The sequence below is a fragment of the Pelodiscus sinensis genome, chromosome 7 (genome assembly GCF_049634645.1).
Source record: "Pelodiscus sinensis isolate JC-2024 chromosome 7, ASM4963464v1, whole genome shotgun sequence".
In the NCBI taxonomy this organism is placed as follows: domain Eukaryota; kingdom Metazoa; phylum Chordata; order Testudines; family Trionychidae; genus Pelodiscus; species Pelodiscus sinensis.
This window is the reverse complement of record NC_134717.1, coordinates 7,535,445-7,558,784: the sequence shown is the minus strand read 5'-3', so window position 1 is coordinate 7,558,784 and position 23,340 is coordinate 7,535,445. Positions and strand designations below refer to the sequence as shown.

General features: G+C 47.0%; 1 protein-coding gene across 6 annotated transcripts in view; it reads right to left on the bottom strand.

Moving 5' to 3' along the window:
• GLI2 (GLI family zinc finger 2) overlaps window positions 1–23,340 on the bottom strand; it is a 278,389-nt gene that overhangs the window by 8,021 nt on the left and 247,028 nt on the right. For all 6 annotated transcript variants that reach the window (XM_075933075.1, XM_075933077.1, XM_075933073.1 and 3 more), the window contains 5 exons: window positions 23,040–23,153; window positions 18,078–18,209; window positions 10,646–10,795; window positions 8,695–8,859; window positions 2,147–2,428 (listed from right to left, as the gene is read on the bottom strand). In XM_075933075.1, coding sequence (XP_075789190.1) covers window positions 2,147–2,428; window positions 8,695–8,859; window positions 10,646–10,795; window positions 18,078–18,209; window positions 23,040–23,153 — 843 coding nt within the window. The remainder of the gene's footprint in view (window positions 1–2,146; window positions 2,429–8,694; window positions 8,860–10,645; window positions 10,796–18,077; window positions 18,210–23,039; window positions 23,154–23,340) is intronic.

The following is a 23,340-nucleotide window of genomic DNA, read 5'->3' as shown; positions in this document are numbered from 1 at the left end:
TTCCTTGCCCTGGGATGGGTTGGGAGTGTGGAGAGACTGAATGTCTTATTCTGATCAAAACCAGCCTTAAGTAGCAGGACTGCCTGGCTTTATAGGGTCTAGTTGCCTTTCATCGGAAGGACAGAGGTTGCATTCCAGGAGCGTAACGCTGGGATGTAATGCTGGGAGCAATTAAGGGGAAGACATGCCAAAGACATGCTGAGCCCTCCTCCAAATTGCCCATTCGTAGATGCTCACCTACATCTCTCACTCCCTTTGCATTCACACACACACTTGGTTTGGTTAGCTGCAGATACACAGTATGGAATACATCCAATGTTTACACAGCAATTGTCAATACAAATAATTTCTTTGCTCACCTTAATACCGACTGTCCTTAGGGAGGTACAGTAAGGAAAAGTAAGTGGGAATAAAGAACAGGTTGTTAGAATAAAGGCAACATTCACAAAAGGGAGAAGATTAGTGAAAAAGCAAAGAGGGGAGTGAACAACTGAGGGTAAATTAGCCGCATTCCTTTCTCCGACAACCCCCACCCCACCAGTTCAGAAGTCAGCGACATGTACAACTGGATCCAAATTCCCACTAATTTCCATTAGATTTTGGATTAGATCAAATGTTGGGTCCGAAAGAGGGACCCCAGTCACCATTACAAGTGATTTTCATCAACTAGTCACTAGCTCCATCTCGGGGCTTCAGAGATTTAAACTGAAACAAGCAGTAAATACAGACAGAAACGTATGTTGTCGAGTGGCATAGTGAGCTGGGTACTACGCTTGTTACGCCGTACAACCCAAGTGGAGTAAAAGGGGTTCTGTGTGTGTAGCAGAAAGGAAGGGTGGCCCACTCTGCCTCACAGGATGTAACTATGGGAAGAAGTAGGCCTACAGTCGGTTAAAAATATCATAGTTAGGAAAATCAGGGCAGAAATATTGGCATAGAAAAACAGTGTGTGTGTGCACGTGTGTGTGATTCTTACGCTAAGTTTTTCAATAAACACAGGCACTTGTGAAGGTGAAATTGTTAGTTTAGCCAACAAAAGCCATCCTGGCTGTGAAAACAGTCAATTCCTTCCTGGATTAAACTCAGATCCGCACACTGGCCTTTGTCTCTTTTATAGTGCAAAGTCATGTTGACTGGTAGAAACAAAAACATTTTAGCCTGGCTTAACATCAAGAAAATATGTCATTTTAGTCTAAAAGGCTTGTGAAGTTTTCTCTACTTCAATGGAAAACCCAGAAACTGAATGAACCTCTCGCAGGTGAAAGTGACTTTAGTCCACCCATTTATTGCCTCTTGTTTTACAAAAAAAAAAAAGCCTTTTTGGATGCTAACAGAAGGCGGGAAGTTGAAACATGAAAGACGTGTGGTGCATCAAGACTCTAGACGTCCTTTAACTACCATGTAATATGCAGAAAGACACAGATTCAATGAAATGAAGTGTGACCAGCAGGGCTGACAGCCTGGTCGCGGCTCTGGGCAAGGCGGGGGTGAGGTAGGGCCCCCGGGACCTCGGGCAGCAGGGGCAGGGCTGGGGCTAGCAGCCCTCAGCACCACCCAGAGAGTGACGCTCCTTCCCCCAGGCAGCCTTCAGTGCTGCCCAGAGTGCGCTGTGTGGACCGCGGTGCCCGCCACCCCCATTGCTGCAGTAGCAGCAGTGGTGACTCAGACTCTGGGCCCTTTTGCATCAGCAGGCCCCATGGCAGTTGCTGAATTTGTCCTCCTGCCTTTCCAGTCAGCAAACCTGGGTGTGACTAGCTTGGAAAGGAAACAAGACCACTGCCTGATTTAAAGTGAGGGACAGAAGCAATTGTACTACAGTGACATGTTGTCACATTTTTCACCTTCAGGCATGGCATGAAAGCCACATGGGCTGAGGCGTTCATTCATCAGACCGGCAATTTTACAAATATCATACCTTGGGCTCTGTGTTGCTGCATAACAAGACATGCAACACACTGGGGACTCTTAACTATCCCTCAGTTTTAACTTTGGAGATGAGGGCCTTGAAAACAGGGATAATCCTGCAAATCTCTGGGTGCACAGCAAACGTACGAGGAGGAAAAAGGTGGGAACTTTTCATTTTTCGCCTGCATGGCTGAGAAATTACAGGCCACACTCTTATTTTTTGAACCATCATTTCTCTTACCATAGAATTCTCGGTCTTTATTGTTTTGACTTGTAAGCAGTCATCCATGCCTCGGGTGGTGCTATTAGCCTCAGCACTCTCGTCTGATACCTTGCTGCTCTGCTTGGCACTTGCTTCGTTGTCCCCATTTTCCTTCAGGGGAGGTGGCCTGGGATGGACGTCGTTACGCTGCTTCTTTGTGACATGGGCGTCTGGCCCGTGCACAGTCTTGACGTGTTTCCTGAGAGAACTGGGGTCCGTGTACCTCTTTGTGCAGCCTGGGATTTTACAGACGTAGGGTTTCTGTCAATGTGACAAACTTGGAGTTATTTTTAAAGCAGACTGAAATATTGAGGGCATGCTCTGTGGACAAAGATAAGTCGTGTCCTCATAGAACACAGTGAACATGATGCTGCCAGCAAAAAATGTGGAGAATCTGCCTTTTAGGGTCTTGTACAGCATCCGGGGCAGATTCTTAAACTGTGATCCATGTTTTGCTGGTGGTCATGGGACACTGGGGGTACGTCTAGACTACATGGCTCCATCGATGGAGCCATGTAGATTTGTTGTTTTGGAAAAGGGAAATGAAGCCGCGATTTAAATGATCGCGGCTTCATTTACATTTACATGGCTACCGCGCTGAGCCGACAAACAGCTGATCAGCTGTTTGTCGGCTCGTGTGCTAGTCTGGACGTTCCCCCTGTCGACATCAAAGCCCTTTGTTGGCAACCCCGGTAAACCTCATTCCACGAGGAATAACGGGCTGCCGACAAAGGGCTTTGATGTCGACAGGGGGAACGTCCAGACTAGCGTGCGAGCCGACAAACAGCTGATCAGCTGTTTGTCGGCTCAGCGCGGCAGCCATGTAAATGTAAATGAAGCCGCGATCATTTAAATCGCGGCTTCATTTCCCTTTGCCTACAACCCTAATCTACATGCCTCTGCCGACAGAGGCATGTAGTCTAGACACAGCCCGGGTGGTGGGCAACAGAGACCTGGCTAGTCACTTGCATCTGGCTAAACATCTTGTTTTAGGCTCCTAGACAGCTAAAAACCACAAACTACTTGCCTTATATTATTTTTCCACTTAAGCATTTGTTGTCACAGGAATGTTTTGTGATTGTAGATGGTAGGGGCAGTGGTCTGAGCCACTGGAATTGCCAGGGATTGTCCACAAGAGAATCTCTCTCTGTGTTAAGATGGTGTTCACGCTGGGAAAATATTTGAGACCGCCTGATCTATGGAAATCCAGAGAAAAGAAGCTAGGCTGGATTCTGTCCGTGGAGTCTTCTGTCTATCTCCAGCCCCCATCACTTTGACATCTGTTATTGTGCAAAACCAACCACAGGCACACAATGCTTTTTAAGGCAATGGTGTTTTATTCCTGGAATCATGAATCATTGATGGATGCAGCAAAGATGTCAGAGGGCAGGCTCTTGGAACCAGAAGACAGCCAGTCGCTATCTTTTCTTTTTATTAAAAATAATCCTTTTATTTACCCAATTTCTAATTCCAATGTGCATGAGCACCAAAGCTGGGAAGGCTATTGCTGTCTCATCACAAGCACTGCTTCAGCCACGCAATTATGCTAAGTACTTTTCCACTGTGACATTGGACTGGATCCATCTAAAGCAGGGACGGGTAACCAAGAACAGTGGGAGGCCCGCATGGGTAGCCCTCCCCCCCGCCTGCTCCTCTCCCCCCACATGCCTCTCACACACTGGGGCACCAGAACCCCATAATTACCTGCTCCTCCCCCATCCTCCCAGCACTTTTGGAGCGCACGAATCGCCTGATTCTTGCTCCATCCCCGCTCTTCCCCCTCCCTCCCAGAACTGGAATGTTGCGAACAGCTGATTTGTGGCTCTGGGATGGAGGGGCGGAGCAGGGACAGAGTGCAAATCAGGCAATTCACGGAGGTCCGAAAGTGCTGGGAGGGGAGGTGGCGGAGGAAGTGCAGGCCCCCAGTGGGCAAGAGGCACATGAGGGAGTAGGGCTGCCAAAGGGCCCTTGGGTTGAGACATAACTCAGTGGTTTGAGCATTGGCCTGCTAAACTCAGGGTTGTGAGCTCAATCCTTGAGGGAGCCATTTTGGGATCTGGGGCAAATCTGTCAGGGATGGTATTTTGTCCTGCCATGAGGGCAGGGGACTGGACTTGATGATCTCTCAAGATCCCTTCCAGCTCTATGAGATAGGTATATTCCCATATATTATTTTATTAGGTTGCCCACCAGTGATCTAAAGGAACAATAGGCAGATGGTTTTTAAAGGTGAACCAAAAATGGCTATTTCTATTACTTAGGTATCTATGTTCCAATTTGACAGAAGAGCACATGTAAAATTGCTGGAGGTGATTATTTATTTATGAGTCCAACCAAACCAAGCTCCTAAACTAGCATCATCATACAAGCAGCACTAGAGAGCTATTCTTGCAACAGTCTTCCTGTCTGATTGTGGGTAAGTCTCTTCACCTCTCTATGCTTCAGGGTGTGTCTAGACTACAGAGTTTTGTCGACAAAAGTGGACTTTTGTCGACAAAACTATACCTGCGTCTACACTACCACTGAGTTCTTTCGACATAATGTTGACAGAACTCAGCAGTTTTGTCGACGCTGGTAAACCTCATTTTACGAGGCATAACGCCTTTTGTCGACAGAGTTCTGTCGACAGAAGGTGTTATTGCATCTAGGGTTGTGTCTAGACTACAGGGTTTTGTCGACAAAGCACCTTGCTTTGTTAACAGAATTGAATGTAGTCTAGACGCTCTTTGTCGACAGAAGCTTTGTCGACAGTATCTGTCGACAAAACTTCTGTCGACAAAAGCCTGTAGTCTAGACGTACCCTCAGTTTCCCCATCTGTATAATGGGGAGATAAATATCCACCTTACCGGGTGCTATAGTGATTAATGAATTAACATTTGCAATGCTCACTTCGACTCTTGGCTGGCTCAACATAGAAGTATTATTATTACTGTAATAATCGGCATTAGGGATAAGGGAATATGAGCGGCTCATCAGCCCTAATGTCTGGGAGTAGATAACAGATAATAGTTTGCTATTTATGAATATCAATAATATTGAAATCTGGTCATTACTGACAAGGCTACTGAACACTCCATTTAAGGGGGATGTGCTTATATTAGGATTTTTCTCCAGCAATTGAATCAGGCCTAACTGTTGCTTTCCTGGGATGCCTACAAAACATCTTAAGCATTGTTCAAAGATGGAAAAAGGCTCCAAGATCTCCTTCCGAGTCCTCCTCAAACACTTGAAAAGTTGCCTCTCTCTGGCCAGTGAAATCACCCCAAGCCTCCTCAGAAACTCAGGGGCACTGGATTTCTAGTGTTCAACTGCATTTCAGCTTGAGTTAGGGAAAAATATCCCTTTGGTATGTCTACACTGCAATAGGGAGGTGTGACTGGAGCATGTGTAGACACACCTGATCTAATTTTGATCTAGCTCGGTAGCAACTGTGCAAGTGTATACTCAGGGTGCTGGGCAGGGAGGGCTAGCCTATGTAGCTACCTGTGCTGCCAAAGCTTCCCTGCTATTTTTATCGTATTATCTCAATCAAAGCTAGTGTATGTACATCTCCTTGAACTGGGAATCACAACTCCCGGTTTACCGTAGACATAGCCTAATAGCTGCAGACTTGTGTTCCCTTGAACTTTTCCGTGATCAGCAGGTTTGGGGCAATAGACTTAAAGAACAGTTTTCTGCAACCACGCTAGACATCTCTTTCCTGGAAAATCCACAACAGGCCGTCAGCTGTAGTGTCTGGAGGAGATTCTAACAGGTTCATTGACAACACACAGGGGTCACCCAATAAAATCAATAGGCAGCGGGCTTAAAACAAAGGAAGCATTTTTTTTTCCACAGAACACATAGTCAACTTGTGGGACTCTACCACAGAATGTTGTAAAGGCCAAGACTATAACAGGGTTCAAAAAAGTGTCCTTTTATAATGTAAATATGTTAATGGAGAATAGGTCCACAATGGCTACTGGCCAGGATGGGTAGGAATGGTGTCCCTAGCCTCTGTTTGAAGCTGGGAATGGATGACAGAAGACAGTTCACTTGTTTAACAAAGTTCTGTTTATTCCCTCTGGGGCACCTGGCACTGGCCACTGTTGGAAGTCAAAATACAGGGCCAGATGGACCTTTGATCTAACTCAATATGGCCGTTCTTATGTTCTTATGAGAAAGACAAGGTAGGTGAGGTAATATCTTCTATTGGACCAACGGCTTTTGGTGAGAGAGACAAAGTTCTGAGCCCCACAGAGCGCTGTATAATCTCGTAACTTTGTCTTTCTCACCAACAGAATCTGGTTCAATAAAAGATATTACCTCACGCACCCTTTTCTCCACTATCCTGGGACAGACACAGCTCCAATTACACTGCATACAAGTAGTTAGAGGGCCATCAGAGATCTACTGCGGCTGCATGGATTGCTTAGTAAGCTGAGTTCATTCAAACAAAATACATTTTAATGTAGTCAAATGCAAGGTTATACATCCAGGACTAGGGATATTAAAATGCAGGTTACACGTTCACATGGTTACCACTGAAAAACTCAGCGGTTACATGGATAAACGCACCTGCAGCCTCCTGGGGGGAAGTGGGGATCTGATGTCAGCTAGATCAGATAAACAGCATGAGGAAAGACATTAGCAATTCCTGGCTGTATGAAAAGGGGAGCAGTGAGTAGGAATTGGGAGGTGATTTTACTTCTGTATCCAACCCTGGGGAGAGCAATGCTGGAATACCACATCGAGGTGCCATGCCCATATTTCTAAAAGGATGTTGAAAAATTGGAGATGGGCAAAAAAGACACTAAAAATGATTCAAGGGCCGGAGAAAATGCCTTCCAGGGAGGAACTTAAAAATTTCCATCTGTTTAGTTGATCCAGAAGAAGAGTGAGAAGTGACTTGATTATAGTGTCTCGGTACATGCATGGGGAGTAAATATCAGAGCTCTCAAATGGAGTGGAGAAATGCATCACTCAGACCAATGGCTGGAAGCTGAAGCCAGCTAAATCGAAACCGGTTATCAAATTTTAGTAGCGAGGGTGACTCAGAATTGGAGCAAGCTCCCAAGGGAACTGGGAGGGTTTCCATCTCTTGGTGTGTTCAGATCAAATCTGGTTGTCTTTAGCCAAGCACAAGTCACGGGTCTCATAGGGGCAGTGGGTGAAACTGAATGGCCCGTGATATGCAGGAGGTCACACTAGATCGGCAGTGTTCAGACTGTGGATTGGGACCCTGAAGCGGGTCACGACTCTGTTTTAATGGGGTTGCCAGGGCTGGTGTTAGACTTCCTAGGGTCTGGGGCCAAACCTGAGTCCTGCTGCCTGGGGCCAACGCTAAAGTCCAAGTCCAGAGCCCAAGGCCTTTAGCTCTTTCAAACCCTTGGGGTTCGGCTCCCCCTGGGACAGTGGGCTTCGGCGTTGGACCCACCCAGAGCAGCGCGACTCAGGCTTCCGTTTTGTTCCTCCTGCCCGGGGAAATGGGGCTCGGGTGGGCGCAGGCTTTGTTCCCTCCTCTTGGGCTCATCTAGTTATTTTTGCTGTCCAAAGGGAGTTACGATGCAAGGAAATCTGAGACCCCTGGATTAGATGATCGAATGGTCCCTTCTGACCATCAGATCCATGAATTTCTAGGGCTGAGCTGCTCAGTTCTGATAGGAAGCAGATCTGCATGGAAGCCCCTCTACTCTACCAGCTTATTACGGAGAGAGGCCAGCCTGGATGCTTCGATTCCGAGCGGAATATCTGGAAAAACGTGCAGATCTGCATGGTTCATCCTGGTGCTTTTTTGTTAAAAGAGCTCAAGGTTTGGTTATCACTGGTAATATTCTGTCATCCACTGAAATCACATGATTCCATTCTCCGCTGATTCATATGTAATGGTTACAAATTAGGCTACAGATAATCCTTCCTGGCTGCAATCACTACTAGACCTCCAGAATATTCCATTTTTTTCCTTCCTGCTGTCTGCTAATTAGTAGAAATATAATTTTTAGTCCTGAGCTTTGGCCGTTTGCAGCAGACCATCACATGCATCACAATAAGGGCAGTTTCCTGCATTCCCCAACTTCTAATAGTAGGTTTCAATTAGCCAGGGTTAACAAACCATTGCATTACACTTTATCGCTGTACATCAAAACAGGTAGGTATGACTATTTCCAAAGCGTCAGGACCCAGGGTAAGAAATCGCACCACTATGAAATCTATGCTGCAATCATGTTCAAAAGCAAGGTACATAACTGTCAGATCCAGTTTGGACTATTAAACATTATGAATTTGGAAAGCACCAGCTTTAATTTCAAAAGCCAATTAGAAAGTTTGCATACTTCAGCATCTGTTTATGGTTTCGAACATGGCTTTCAGAAATATAAAGCTAATGCGGGTTGGCTCTGCAGCAAAATAAATCCCAGTTACCCAAAAAAAAAAAAAAAGCCTTTCATGATAGTAAATTCCTTTTCACACAAGTCCAGCATGCAAAGCATATATTGTCAGAAAACATTTTGTTAAAAGTCCACAGCACTTGTGGTGAGGATGGGTTTACCTCATTGGAATGCGTCCTGTTCTGGTGCTTTGCTCGGTCTGAAGCATTGGAAAAGGCTTTATTGCAGCCCTCGTGTTCACAGACGTACGGCTTTTCTCCAGTGTGAGATCTCAGGTGAGTCTTTAAGTTCTCCAGTCGGGAATAGGCTTTGGCACAACCCTCAAACTATAATAGAAACACAATGGGAGCGATTCATGAACCAAACTGGTATGGTTTGCCTCCTCATCTGCTTTTCATCTCTTTTCCCCCTTAAGGAGCCTGTGTTTTAAAAACTAACATCCAATTTGTGGAGGGAGCTTTCCTTCTTGAGCAGAGCAGAAATTTCAGCAAAGGCTAGTGATTTAGGGTGCCGCAGACTTTGGGTGCCCAACTTGTGATACGCGAGCACCCTGCTCTTTGAATATTAGGCTCCCCATTAAGGTGATTCAGGTCGTGCGTCCAAAAATGGAGCCACCCTCATAAATCACTAGCTGCTTTTGAAAATCTTGACTAAGGTCTCTCATTTCACTAGCTCTAACGCTTGTGAGACGAGCCAGTTTTCTAAAGGACAAGAGTTCACATAGCAAGCGTTGAAGTTTCCCTAATTACAGTTTGGTTCCACTTTCCTGAGGGCTCTGAGGTCAGACTGCCTGACATTACCCTTTTAAAACCCACAATTCTTAATCTTAATGGCTTCTTGGACGGCACCATGGGCCAGGGGCCTGGAAAGAAAGCAACTTCCCACAGAGAGCCATTGCGGAGACCTCACCAGATTTTCAGTGCTGTGAGTCCTACCACCATCCAGCGCTGGCTGACTTGGGAGTTTTCTATCTGCACTCCCCTTGTTTGTACTCTGGAAGGATTCAGCCAAGCCAAAATGAGGGAAGGTGAGATGCTGTGATATTGCCAAGTAGTAATGGCTCTGAAGTAACGGCATACTGAAACCCCCTGGGCAGGATTTTTAAAAATGGGCGCCTAAAGCGAAGTTCTTCATGTGGCATTTTCAGAGGCACTTGACTTTGGCATCGCTCTGCTCTCATTCAGGTCAAATGAGCATTTTATGATCAGCGACAGTGGAAGCCAAGGGCTGTGGAAACCCCACACAACAATCCTTATTTCAGTGCCTTAACAGGTGATCTCCATTTCCAAAAGGCCCACCGCTCTGATTTCAATCTCTGGGGACGACAGGCGGCTCCTTTAATCAGTTCGTCTAACCCGAGAGGCTCACTTCAGGCTGCCATTTTGGAAAGCATTGGCAAGAAGAGGTCCTTGTTCTGGAAAGCCAAAAGCTAATTCACTAAATAACTCAGCACCTTTCAGGAGAAAGAGGAACTGTTTGATGCCTAACGCCCTCTGGTGTCAAAAGGAGCTAACTAGGTGCCTAAGTCCATTTCAAAATCTGTCCCGACGTGACTTACCCAAGGTCATACAGAAAGTCTGGAGCAGAACAGGGAGTTGCAGCCAAGTCTCCCCAATTTCTGGGCTAGCACCAGAGTCACTGAGGGTATGTCTCTTAATCTGAACTATCGGTACACCTCGTTCCATGAGAGAGCCTAATCCGAACTACCTACTCCGTGCTGCGTGTAGCCGTGGGCACGGAGTCCGAACTACCGGGGCTTTAAAAATGGTGGTGCCCGGCAAGATGCAAATGAAGCCCGAGATATTTAAATCCCGGGCTTCATTTGCAACTTCGGTTGCCTACATTAACCACCCTAGTTCGAACTAGGGTGGTAGTGTAGACATACTCTGAATGAGCAGCCTTCCTCTCTGTTAACTTTAATGCCCCAAGGGAAAGCCTACAAGCAAGTATAGCCTCCTATTCATTCTGCAAGATTGGCTCTGATCTTGCCCAGAGTTGGGGGCGTGTGTGTGTTCACTCAGAGAGCTTTGGCGTGAGTCTCTTGGGTATCCAGCTATACATTCATGTAGACAAGATTCCCCCATACCACGCCACTGATTGGCATCAGCTCACCGTGCACTTGTGTGGCTTTTCTCCCGTGTGTCTCCGCATGTGCACCACCAGCATGTACTGGGCCTTGAACGGCTTCTGCTCCCGAGTGCAGTCCTGCCAGCGGCAGACAAATTCCTTCTTCTCCCCGTGGATGTGATCATTATTGATATGCTAAGGAGAAAGAAAGACAGCTGGATCGTGATTAGAACCGCTCAAGCCGTCCCAGCACGCCCCACTCTGAAGAACACAGAAAAAACTGCAGGTCAGACCAATTTCACTGTGATACAAAAAAGGCTACAGAGCCGCTCTGTTGTGTTTCTATTAGCGGTTGGAGACGGGGTGCTGAATAGGGTCTATTAGACACAAGGGGAGGATAGTAGTGTTGGAGTGCGATGCACATACATACTGACCAATAACATCTCTTTGTTTCCTCGTGATCCCATTTGGGTCCCCCTGTTGTCTCTGGTCTTATACTTAGATTGTAAACTATTTGGGGAAGGATCCATCTTTTTGTTTGGTGTGTGCACGGCACCTGGTCTGTCACGCGGATTCCTAGGCACCAGGATCAAACACAACTCCTCCCCACCCACATAATACACCTACTGCTACGTCTTCTAGCACCCGCCCAGCGTTTTACCTCTTCAGCGTGCTACTGATGCAACGCGCCAGGCCCTCAGCTGGTGTCAGTTGTGGATATGACTTATGCTCTGCAAAAGGCACCATGTCCCCCTATTCTGGGCTCCTGCAGAATGAACTGCCCACGTCAGCCAGGCTGGAAGCAAGGGGGAGGGAGGAGTTGCTGAGTCAGAGGGCGGGGGAGCACTGGGAGTGTTAACGTACAACATGTGGACCATGATCCCTGAGCTTCCACCCAGAATGCTTCTCAGTGGGGTCTGAACACGGACTATTGACAGAGGAAGCAAAATATTCCTCTAATCAGACATTGCCCCGACAAAAGAGAAAAGATTCCTAAGCAACCCTGGTTGCACGCAGTCCTACTTCTACTCAACTTAGATACGGAAAATGTCAGGGCAGCCGAGCAGGAGGGTGGATGGCGCCCTTACCTACTTACTACCACCTGCCTTGAGTGTGGGGGACTAGATGACCCACTGAGATCCCTTCAAGCCCTACGTTTCTGTGACTGAAATAGCAGGGTGGCTCCAGCATTGAGGAGGACAGTTCAGGGCAGATGTGGAAGGAAAGGATATGAACGGCTAGGAATACTTTACTCCTCCTTAGACGCTAACTAGTGTGTAACTTGTAGCCGATTTCAGCACAGACCCCTACTGACCTGGCTATGGCTCTCAGCCAACAAACAGCCCATGAGGCCGGGGGTGAGCCAGTTGGCATGGGAGGGAAGCCCTTTTTGTTATTATTTTGTTATTATTTATGGTACTCTAATAAGCAAAGCACTCAGACAGGAGGCTCAGGGCCTCGCTGTGCTAGGTGCTGTACAAACAAGGACCGTCTGCTGCGCTGAGAGCTAGGCAATAGCCCTGACACACTGTTCATACTGAGGACTTGATGGAGGAGGGAGAGCAATGGCTCCGTATGCCATTTTGCTCATGAGGCACAAGGCCAGAATCAGCTTGTGCACGTTGATTTACATCTATTGACAGCATAGCCAGTCACTCGCCTCACAGCCACAATAGAAAGAGCAGCTAGCATACTTGTTGCAGCTGGCTGGTGTCAGGTTTTCACCTGGACAGTCTGGTAATTGTGTCTTCTGTCCGGTAAAAAAAACCCAGAAAATACCGGACAAGTAAAATTTAAAGGTGGGAATTTAAAGGTGCAGTGACTTTTTTTTTTTTGGCTCAGCAAGTTTGGTCCCCCTTTTGTTTTTGGCTCAACCAATTTTTTCCCCCACCATGTTTGGGATTTTTTGTGAAGGTATCTGGCAACCCTACATACCTGCTCTTACGCTACCAGTTCACCTGCCAATAAGTCAACTATGTTAGAACTGAGGAGACATATCAGATGGCCAGGTACCTGAGGTCACACCACATGTCCTACAGAATCAAACACATGACATGGGCTAACATAGAAAAAAAAACACCCTAATAGCTTTGTTCCACTTCTCTGAACTGCAGGTAGTTTAAAATGAGATTCTTTAATAAACATGCTGCGATAGATACAAAGCTGTGACATCAGGATACCCTTTAAGAAGCACTGCATGTGCACAGATTTGTCCATTTCCAGCCAACTGTTCCTCCCTAGATCTGTGCTCAACAGTAGGAACGTCATGCTTTTTCAAAGGGATTTTACTACCATCAGGGATTTTCAAAGGGATTTTACTACCACAGAGGCACAGTTTCTTCAGTTGGTGTACGCCAGTATAACTCCACTGTAATCAAGGGAGGATCTGACCTCCCTCTCCCCCTATATCCTGACTCACATGAACAGCAGAAAAGTAATAGAAATGAAAAAAAAAATCTAATCCAACTCTACAAAAGAGCAAAACATAAAAACACTGCTGAGTGTTGGACCCAAGCCTCCTCTGGTTTTTGGAAGCAGTTGGTTCTTGTCTCTGGAATGGCCCAAACCAACATTCCAGCTCCAAATCTCTCTCCAAATTTTGCAGCTGTGGCCCCTTTTTATAGTGCTGGTAAAGGGGGGAAAAAATTCGATTCAATGCCAGAGCGGATGCCGGCTCTAAAACATCCACCTGCTGTCAAAAGCTTAACTGCCGGCAGGATATGACAACATCTGTAAAGTATGTGCTAAGGAGAACTCCATAGCCCCAATTACTGCTAATTACTCAGTTCCATAAAAGCCTTCACCCCTGCACTGGAATCTCAGCAGCAAAGTGGAGCTTTGCTCTTAACTGGTACAAGTTTAGATGAATGTTTTACCATGATAGGGAAGATCAGTCTCTGAAGACAGTCAAATGAATCAGAGAACAGTCCTATACAGCTGTATTGTTACATGGATAGAACGGAACCTAGCTGTCAAAATCAGGACCTCTCCCCTCCCCCGTCTTAAGATTTCAATAAAAGACAGCAACAGGAAGTCCTAAAATAAAACACTTGGGGCTTGGGTTTTTTTTTAGACTCAGCATTTGTTTAGCCATCCCCCATCCCTCCCATGGTCAGGCATGCAGGTCCTGCCTTCGCTTGCCACTGAGAGGGGTGGCTTTGATTGTCTGTGAGACGCAGCAGCCATGGAGAAACGAATGCTCATTAAAACAGAGTAACTTGTCCTGTATTTTGTTTCAGCTACACCAGACTAACACGGCTACATCTCTATCACTATTCTACTTGCCCACTCAGTCACAGCAAGCGACGTCTGCCTGTGCAGGAACAGAATTTAGCCACCTAAAAAAAACCCTCCAGGTTTTGTTCACACCAATCACAAAGAATGTTATACTGTGGACGGAAAGCACCATAAGCTAAAACACTGCGGCTATTGAAAAACTAGCATGCTGCACATGGTGTCTTAGGGTATGTCTACACTACCACCCTAGTTCGAACTAGGGTGGTTAAGGTAGTCATTCGAAGTTGCAATTGAAGCCCGGGATTTAAATATCCCGGGCTTTATTTGTATCTTGCCGGGCGCCGCCATTTTTAAATCCCCGTTAGTGCGGACTCCGTGCCTGCGGCTACACGCGGCACAGAGTAGGTAGTTCGAATTAGGCTTTCTGACACAGAGGCAGCAGCTCCTGTCTGGGGGGAGGATGTGTCTGAGCTCCCAGACGCAACATGAGCCAGAACTGAGATGGGCTGCCTGCCCGCCTAACTCCTAATACACTTTAAATGCAGAGCCGCAGCAGGAGTAGGTGTCGGACCTGTCACAAGCCAGGACTGAGCCAGGCGGCTGGTAGCCTGCTACAAAATTTACTAGTGGGGTGTGTGTGGTGCATGTAGTCTAGAGCATTAACCCATAAGCTTTTGCTTATCAATTAATCGGTTAACCAAGTTCACCATTACATTCCTAACTCGCACATGGTGGTGATGGGTGTGGTAGAAATACCAATGGACAGCTTATACTCAAGGGCATATTGTATAGGGCGAGGTATGGGGTGAGGATGAGCCAAAACAACAGGAGGCAGAAGCATTCGGAACTGGATTAGGTTTCCTCTAGGGGTCTGAAGCTGAAATTTAAGATTACTCAAGTCCAAGAGACTGGTTTCATAGTCCTACTCTCTTGCCAGGTGGCAGAAAGTCTGTGAGAAGCCTTATGAGCCGTTCTTCCTGCGAGATCTGTGGATGCACTAGGGCCACATCCAGACCGGTTCTGCAGGATAGGCCTCTTGGCCGCCATTGGTTTGAAAATCTGACCTAGAATTAAAACGCAGGCGGACCGGATTAGGGGATTTAAGTCATCTTGCCCATCCTGCCCAATTTAGCTTGGAGACGGTTTTGGCTTCTCTCTGCTGAGCAGTGAAACATTCAGAGCTGTGAGCATGGAATTGTCTGCAAAACTGTGTGTACCTTTGTTGCTCTGGCACCCCTCCCGTCCTGCACATGCTACTCGCACAAGCACGGTGGCTCACAGTGCGCTAACAAGCCCTTATGGGGCCAGGTACTTTTATTCGTGAGGGGAAACGTGTCTCGATGCACGGGGAGAATCAATCCTTTGGGAAGCTGGCTTCATACACCAACATCTGAATTTCATCTGTGTGTGTATTTTGGGCAGCACAAATCCACAGCTCCCTGAACCACTGGTAATAATCACATCAAAGGAGTGTCAGTTTATAAAAGCTAAAATTAGGAAGGGATTGCATATTGTTCCAAATATTTTCTCTTTTTGGTTTATTTAGAAATAAATGATGCTGAACTTGAGGGATCTGGCTTGCTCTGGGATGAACGTACAGGGCTTTCCCAACAAATAGGAGAAAAAAGACTGCCAGGAGAATGTGGAAACACACAACGATGGGATGCGGTACTGCGCAGTGCATTACAACAAAACCCAAACTTTCCTGTGCAGAGCTACCTTCTGTGTCCATCTCCCACATGCATCAGACTGATTTTACACCCAAAATTATTTCCAACCCAAACACATTCAGCACTGACTGCACTGAATGACTGACCTCAAGTGTGTGTTCCAGCCCCTATTAATGCCAGCTGGAGTTTTGTCTTTGACTTATGATTTGGCATTTGCTCTTTGGGATAGTTATGTGTGTGTGTGTGTCTGTGTAAAAGTGCCTAGCAAAATGCAGCCCTGACCCCTGACTGGTAGCCTCTGAGCTCTGTGCCTGTATAAACAGCATAAAAGAAGAAATTATAAATGAACAATGAGAGAGATGGTCAAAATCTCTCTTTTCAAGAAACAGATCCTTTATCGTTTCAAACTTCCTTCCCACTCTGTGCGTGTGTGTGTGCGTGTCCATCCATCTGTCCGTCCTTCACCCCGGGTCACTGAATCATCTTGTAAAAAAATAGTTGCATGGGCCGGCCCCTGGGAGGTTGATCCCCTGTCCAGAGGAAGGCTGACGGAACAGGAATGCAGGGCTGTGTGAGGCTTTTGAATGAACTTTGCCCAGCGCAGGATTGTGTTACATGCTCGGTACTCAGCCCAGCGATGGTGAGGCTGGTGAATTTTCAGTGAACCCGAGCTGGCTTTAGAACGAGCCAGGTTCAAGTTACCGATTGAAAGGGAGATTGTGCAGGGGGATTATTTGCAAAATGTGCCTGATTTCGGTGATAACGCCTGGTTTGGGGGATTTGTCAACCCTCAGCATCAGAGAGAAACTGAGGAATGCGAATCCCAAGGGAACTCAAAGACAAAAGAGGTCCCCGTAATGCAGAAATTTGTTATTTTTGTAGCTCAGGTTACTGAGTCACTTGGAGGAGCTTTTGGGGAACCATTCTGGGACTGGCAACACCACCATTGTTTTTAGGGCCAAAATCCTGGGGCTCCTTGTACAGATGCTGACTTTTGGTTTTCCCAGCAGGTGCTCCAATTCCACTTCATCCCGAGTTCCTGCTCCCTCTCTGCCCTCTTCCCCCAAGGCCCCACCCTTGCTTTGCCTCTTCCTGCCCCAGGTTTTCCCCCTCACCTGCTGGCCACTTGCTGATTGGTGGCCAATGCTGGGGGCCCACTGATCAGCTGACAGGCCCCAGTCCCAGGGCCGGAACCACAGTAGCGGATGGGAGCTAAGCATCTCCCCTCTTTTTTTCCCCATGGGTATTTGAGTTCTGGAGCACCCACGGAGTTGGTGCCTATGGCTCCCTGCATAGCAGCCACAGGACCAGTGCAATGGCAGGGCTTTATTCCCTGCCGGAATGGAGAGAATCAGGAAGTCGTGAATCCCTGTGCAACATGGGATGAGCCCCCAATGGTGTGGACTCGGGGGGCAGTGGCCATGGCTGGGCCAAGCCAGGAGCCAGGGTGGGTCTGGGGTCAGGCGGCTCGTTTCAGTCACCGCTGCTCATGTGGCCAACACCCCCCCACCCCCGGCTGTTGTCAGCAGACCTCACTCCAGGAGAGCTGGCCGCAGTCCGTCCACCAGTGCTGGGACTCTCACGTCCCAGATGCAGCACCGACACACCTACGGGGCTTAGTGTCTGGGCTACGCAGGTGCCGTGTGTCCAACTGCCCAGCGACGGGGGATTCAGTCCCCACCAAAAGCCATCTGAGGCCTTGTGACCTCCACACTGGCCAAAGGGTTAAATCCAGCCATGGGTGAGGGCTGGGGCTGTGGAGACAGCAGCTGCAGCAGATAGCAGCCAATCAGGGCTCAGCGGAGGGCTGTATATACAAGGGTTCCCGAGAGAAGGAGACTGACTCACTTAGCTGCCTGCTAGGCGGGGTGCCACAGACAGAACAGTGCTGGGGAAAGGCAGGGTGAGCCGGGGAGCTCCAGGCTGAGGCCCAGCGACAGGGCCCTGAGGGTATTAGGGCGGCAGGGAGGTGGGCAGGGAAGGCAGTTTCCCACCCCCTTGCCAATGGCGAGTGGCCATTTCAGACTGCAGCTTGCCCCTCAGGTACGGGGCTAGTTGCCGACTGACAGTGGGTCACTGAGGCCAGGTGGGTTTAGGGCCTTGGGGGTTCCCTGAGGGGGAGGACCCAGAGCGGGGGGGAACTGCAGCAGGGCAGTGCCTGGAGGGAAATGCTCCGTGGTGGAGAATAACAGGCGAGACCCTAGCCGGGAGGGGGCATTCCTGGGCAGAAGAGCTGATTCCCTGAGAGTCCAGCAGGAGGCACAGTGGTGGTGAGTGGCACCCAGTTACAGATCCCCTACACACAGCCTTTTTACTGGGCTTTGCAAGGGGGACCAGAATTACACCCTCAGCAGCTGAAACATGTGATTATCAATAATGTACGTCTTTCCTGCAGCTAAACCCTTCTAGGAACAGTGAGCTGATCTTGCATTTGCACACTGTACCTCTGCCCTGCACCCTGCGGGGCTCCCAGAGCGAGCTCCGGCTGTCCAGCATCTGGGGATGGACAGTCACCACACACATACAGAAATCCAAATTCACCGCCAGGGTCTCTTCCCAGTATTACTCACGTGGACCAGCTGCTCCTGAGTGTCATATTCCTTGCTGCACCCTTCCCAGTGACAATTCGTCTCGTAAATAACTTCAGGCTCCTGCTTACATTCATCCTTATCCAAATCCTCTTTCAGGTCTGTCAGATGCTCCTGCAACACACCGTGTGTTACATCAAGTCAGCTTGTTTCCTCTGAATTCCTCAGTCTCTCCTAGATTACAGGGCAGGTGTTCATTGGTCATAAAAGAAAGGGGAACCCACAGTAACAATGTCACATACTTGATGATCATGAAATACTGAGTTAAAAAGGGCCTTGCAGTTACAGAGCTGCTAGAGACAGGCCAATTTGAAAAGGCTGGCAGGGGTGCATGTGTGTCTGATTTAGATAGACACCCATGTCTCTGGATTCCAAGTGCTTCCTGGTGTCAGCTAGATCGGATACACAGCAGGAGGAAAGATGCTAGAGTCCATCATGTTTATACACCCACAATGCCTAGAAAGTAACACTATTATCCATGCTTTGAAGAGACTCAGGGAGACTAAGTGACTTGCCACAGTAAGTCTTGGGTAGAACAAGGAATTGGACTAAGGCCTTTTGAATTCCAGGCAAGCACCCTAAACACTGGACTATCTTTCCTCTCTTGGGAAGCTTTTGTTTCCTTTGCTACCTGGCTCTATCTGGGCAGCATAAGAAAATGGAAGGGAAAAAGTAACCATTGAATCTTTTCATACCATTAAATAAGTTTGAGCGAGTTTTCTTTTATCCTCACACATCTGTCCTTCCTCTACAATGACAGGCAATAATAATACTTATTATTTATATGGTGGTTTCCTTCCTTAGGGCACTTTATAAACACAAACTAATTAATCCTCAAAACATTCCTGCAAGGTAGGAAAATATCCATATACCTATTTTACTAACGGCAAAACTGAGGCAGAGAGTTTAAATAACTTGACCAAGACTACACACAGAGGCTGTGTCAGAGCAGAACTCAGGAACTGCTGGCTCTTGCTCCATTCTTCGTCTACTAGCACAATATAGCCAGTGGAGCCTATGGTTGGGAATCTTCCAAGTTCTAACCCTGACTTCTTGTCAAGTTGCTTACATCTCTCCAGGCCTTATTTTCCCCATCTGTAAATGAGAGAAATAATATTTTCCCAGCTTTCTGGGTATTCTATGGACTGGACAGCTGAAGTTTGGAAAGTGCTTTCAGCATCTACAACACTACGTAAAGGCAAATGTTTTATAATTAAGATGTAATGATGATTTAAGGCACACGCCTTTTAACAGCCATATGTATCACAGGCATTTCCAGCAAGGCGCAGAATGGCAGTACACAGACTGTTTTCATTGGACAGGGACCATGAGAAGCCGGGAACGTAATGTTATAGCAGGGGTTCTCAAAACTTAATTGCACCATGACTCACCCTCTTTTGGCAACAAAAATTGCTGCATGACCCCCGGCCACAACACTACAGCTTCAGCCTGCCTGAGCCCTGCTGCCCCGGGTGGGGAGGCCAAAGCCATAGCCCGAACCTCACTGTCTAGAGCTCAAGGCTTTGCTAGGTGCTGAACAAATACAGAAACTATCCTTGCCTAGAAGGGTTTACTATCTAAGTATACAAGACAGACTAAGGATTAGGCCAGATGGGAAAATTTATCAGCATAATTATCCTACTCCCGTAATACTAGAAGGAGTGTCTACACGAGGAGTTATAATGCTGTAACTACAGAGGTATAGATGTACTTGTAAATTTCCCCACGTAGGCAAGCCCTAAAGGTGGAGGGTAGCATAGAGATGAAGTGACATGATCAAGGTTACCCAGCAGCTCAGTGGCAGAAGTGGGGTCTTCTGATTCCCACTCTAGTGCCCTATTCACTGACCCATACTAAGGAAAAGACATGATTTTAGTGGAGGCCAATGAAAACTCATTTGAAAAGGGATGATATGCTGCGACCTTATGCTATTATACTAACTTCAAGCTTCTTGTCCTCATTTTCTTGTCCTCAGAGACTCTACCACTTCTCACTTGTTGACCAGTCTCATGTTGCCTCCATCCCCTGTTCTTCAAGTCCATCTTTGAGCCCTGTTTTCTCCACTGTTCCCAGAGCTGCTATGGCACTTTCTTCCCTCTTACCCCTTCAGCATGGAACACGCTGCCTGAGGGTGTTCCATCAGACCACTATCCTCTCCTCTTTCAGACCTCCTTTCAAGACCCACTGGAGTGTAGAGATAATTAACTAATTAATGCTTGTGCAGAGCATGGAAGATGAGAAGTGCGATGTAAAAGTATTATTATTAAAGCAACTGTTATGACATCACGTGCCAGGTGTGACTTATGTACATGTTTTACAATTCATGCATGGAGACATGTGTTCTAATCAGTCCTTGACTGTTCTTTTGAAAAGGCTGCTCTGATAACAGAAAAGTGCTGCAGGTTATAGAACAATTTCTGAGGGCGGGGGGGAGGAGAGGGGAGGGAAATGAATCTTTCAAACATATCAGAGGCCTGGACAAAATCAGAAAGGGAAAAGTCTTAGGACCTGGCTTTCAGAGGTGCTGAATACCTGCAGCCCCCACCAACTTCAGGTGGAGATATGGATAGAGCTAGTCAAAAATTTTCTGTCTAAATGTCACCTTCCCCTCCCTGACGCCAAAAATGCAGTTTCGGCCAAGTGCAGGTTTTGCTGAATTTTTTTGGTTTTCCATCAGGAAAATTGAAATGAAGTATTTTGGTTCAGGTTGGGTTGACTCAAATCAAAATATATCAGTGTGTCCAATTGAGTCTAAATATTTCATTTTGGGTCAGTCAGTCCTTAATCTGTGACTGAATTGCCATGTCACCTTGTGCCCATTCTCATCTATGGGCTTGCCTGGACTATATCTCCCATACTGCACTGCTGCCGTCCCTATGGTTGAACCACTATCGGGCATCATGGGAGTGCTATGCTTGCACTGCATGATGGGAGATATTAAGCTGGGGAGCCTGGCTCATATGGGGGTAGGGGATGTTGAGTTGGGGAATGAGGCACCCAGCCACAATTCCAATGAGGCACCAGAGCAGCCAGGTAGATGCTGGCCATTGGTGAGTTGAAACAAAATTTAACATTTCCAAATCAACATACTTTATAACGATAGACTCAATGGGCTCAATCTATGAAGCTAAGCAAAGAGAAGATACAGGGTTAACTTGATTAGAGTCTATATATCTACATAGGGAACTAATATTTAATAGAGGGCTCTTCAGTCTAGTGGAGAAAGGTATGACACAATGCAGTGGCTGGAAGCTGAATCTAGACAACTTCTGACTGAAAATAAAACATCCATTTTTAATGAGGACAGGGATTAACAATTGAAACACTTTACCCTGGCTTGTGGCAGTATCACGCATTTTTTAAATCAAGAGTGGCAGTTTTTCTAAAATATCTGCTCTAGGAATTATTTCTGGGATGTTCTATGGCCTGCTTTATACAGCAAGCGAGTTTAGAGGATCAAGACTTGGCATTTATACACTTTTCATTCGGAAAAATAATTCTATGTCCAATTAGGATTGAGATAACAACAGATGTCTCCAAATCAGCCTTTTCTTCAGGACACAAATCCCAATCTTGGATGAGCCCTGGGTGCAAGTGCTCAGACCTGCCGAGTAACGGGTCTCTATCGTACCAAGCCATCTGTTGCTTCTGCAGGGGCAAGATTGCCCCCTACAGGGTATTTCCAGTGCTTTGTTCAATCAGTGTTTAAGCGCTGTGAGCTATGGAGCCAACACTTCTCCTGGGAGAGTGAGCCCACAGATCTCACAGGAACCGTTTCCAAATAGCCAACCTACATTTTTCTCTCGTTAATTTCATCCAGTTATTGCTAATTAAATCTTCATGGATCACTCTGCATATTTCCTCTCCTACTGGGCAATGTACTTCATTCACAAGACACTGAGAGTCAGAGAATAAGAAAAATACAGTTGCATGGCATCCCCCATGATTCTGTAAACAGGATCCCTGGTATTGGGTAGGAAATTTCTTTCAGATCGCTTTGGTTTACTACAAGAAATAAAGAGGCGGCCTTATTAGCCTGGTGGGGGGAGGTGAGGGGAAGTGGACAGATTGGTTTTTTAGGTCGTGTGCTTTCTGCTATTGTGTGTTGATGCACTCCTAAACTCAAAGCTCAAGAGAGATGCCTCTTTGCCCTAATCCTGCTGACTACAGCATGTTTATCTTTCCCTGATATGCTATCTTCATCAATTTTACCAGCCCCTAGATGATTGCACAAGTTGCTGTCCCCATGCATCATGCTGAAACCTGCTTCTGAACCAGTGCAGAAAGAGAAATTTGTCATCAACTCTTCTGTTCACTTGACAGTCACACAGCCTAATATTTCATGAAAATGAAGTGCCCAGAGCACTCTTGATAGTTTACAGGTGTGATAAAGGACAGTCGGATGGATACTGTCAGCCATTAAATAGTTTGCAAGAGCCGAGCTCTGAAAAGAAAACAAAGGTCCGTGGGCCCTTCTCTGTGTCAAATGTTGTGTCAGTGATGTAAAGAATGATGCTATGAGCAATACCTTTGAGCGGAGAGAAGAAGCCCTTTCTGAGCGCTTTCTACCTACATGCAAGACTGCCTCATAATCTATGTTTGCTTTGAGACATCAATACTGCTTGCTTTGCACTGTAGGAGAGTCAAGCATCATTTTTATAAGTTACCAGAGCTGAAATAGTCTGTCCTCCTCTCTCTCTTTCTAGGCAATGAACCAGGAATCCAGCTCCCACAAACCCATACAATGCTTCCCTCGATCAATCAAACTCTGCTTCTGTTCCTTGCTGGGTCTCTTTATTTGAGATGAGCGTGGTTGCCCTGCAAACCTTGATGCCTCATTACAAACTGCAGAGAAGCCTGAAGTGACTATTGTTCCCACAGACACTGCAGGCCCATCCGCTCACTGCGTGAGGCTGACAAGACCATTTGTGCCAAGAGGGTTACCTGCGTGGCTGGGGAAGCTGGCGGCATACCCTCAACTTCAGTCTTGACTTTGCTGCGCTTGTGAATGACTGGATTGACGGTGCTGCTCACAGCTGACTCGCTGCTCTGCTTGTTCTGGGAAAGAAAACATTGGGGGTGATGTGGCATTGGGGTTTGAAGGACAACGGAGACCATGCTGCCTCAGAACATCATGGCTAGTGTATGGCAAACTGGTGCAGAATTTGGCTGGTTATTCGGGCCACCTGCCCAGAATGCAGACCTAGTGCTGGCTGTCTTCAGAGGGTGAATTTTATCCATTTGG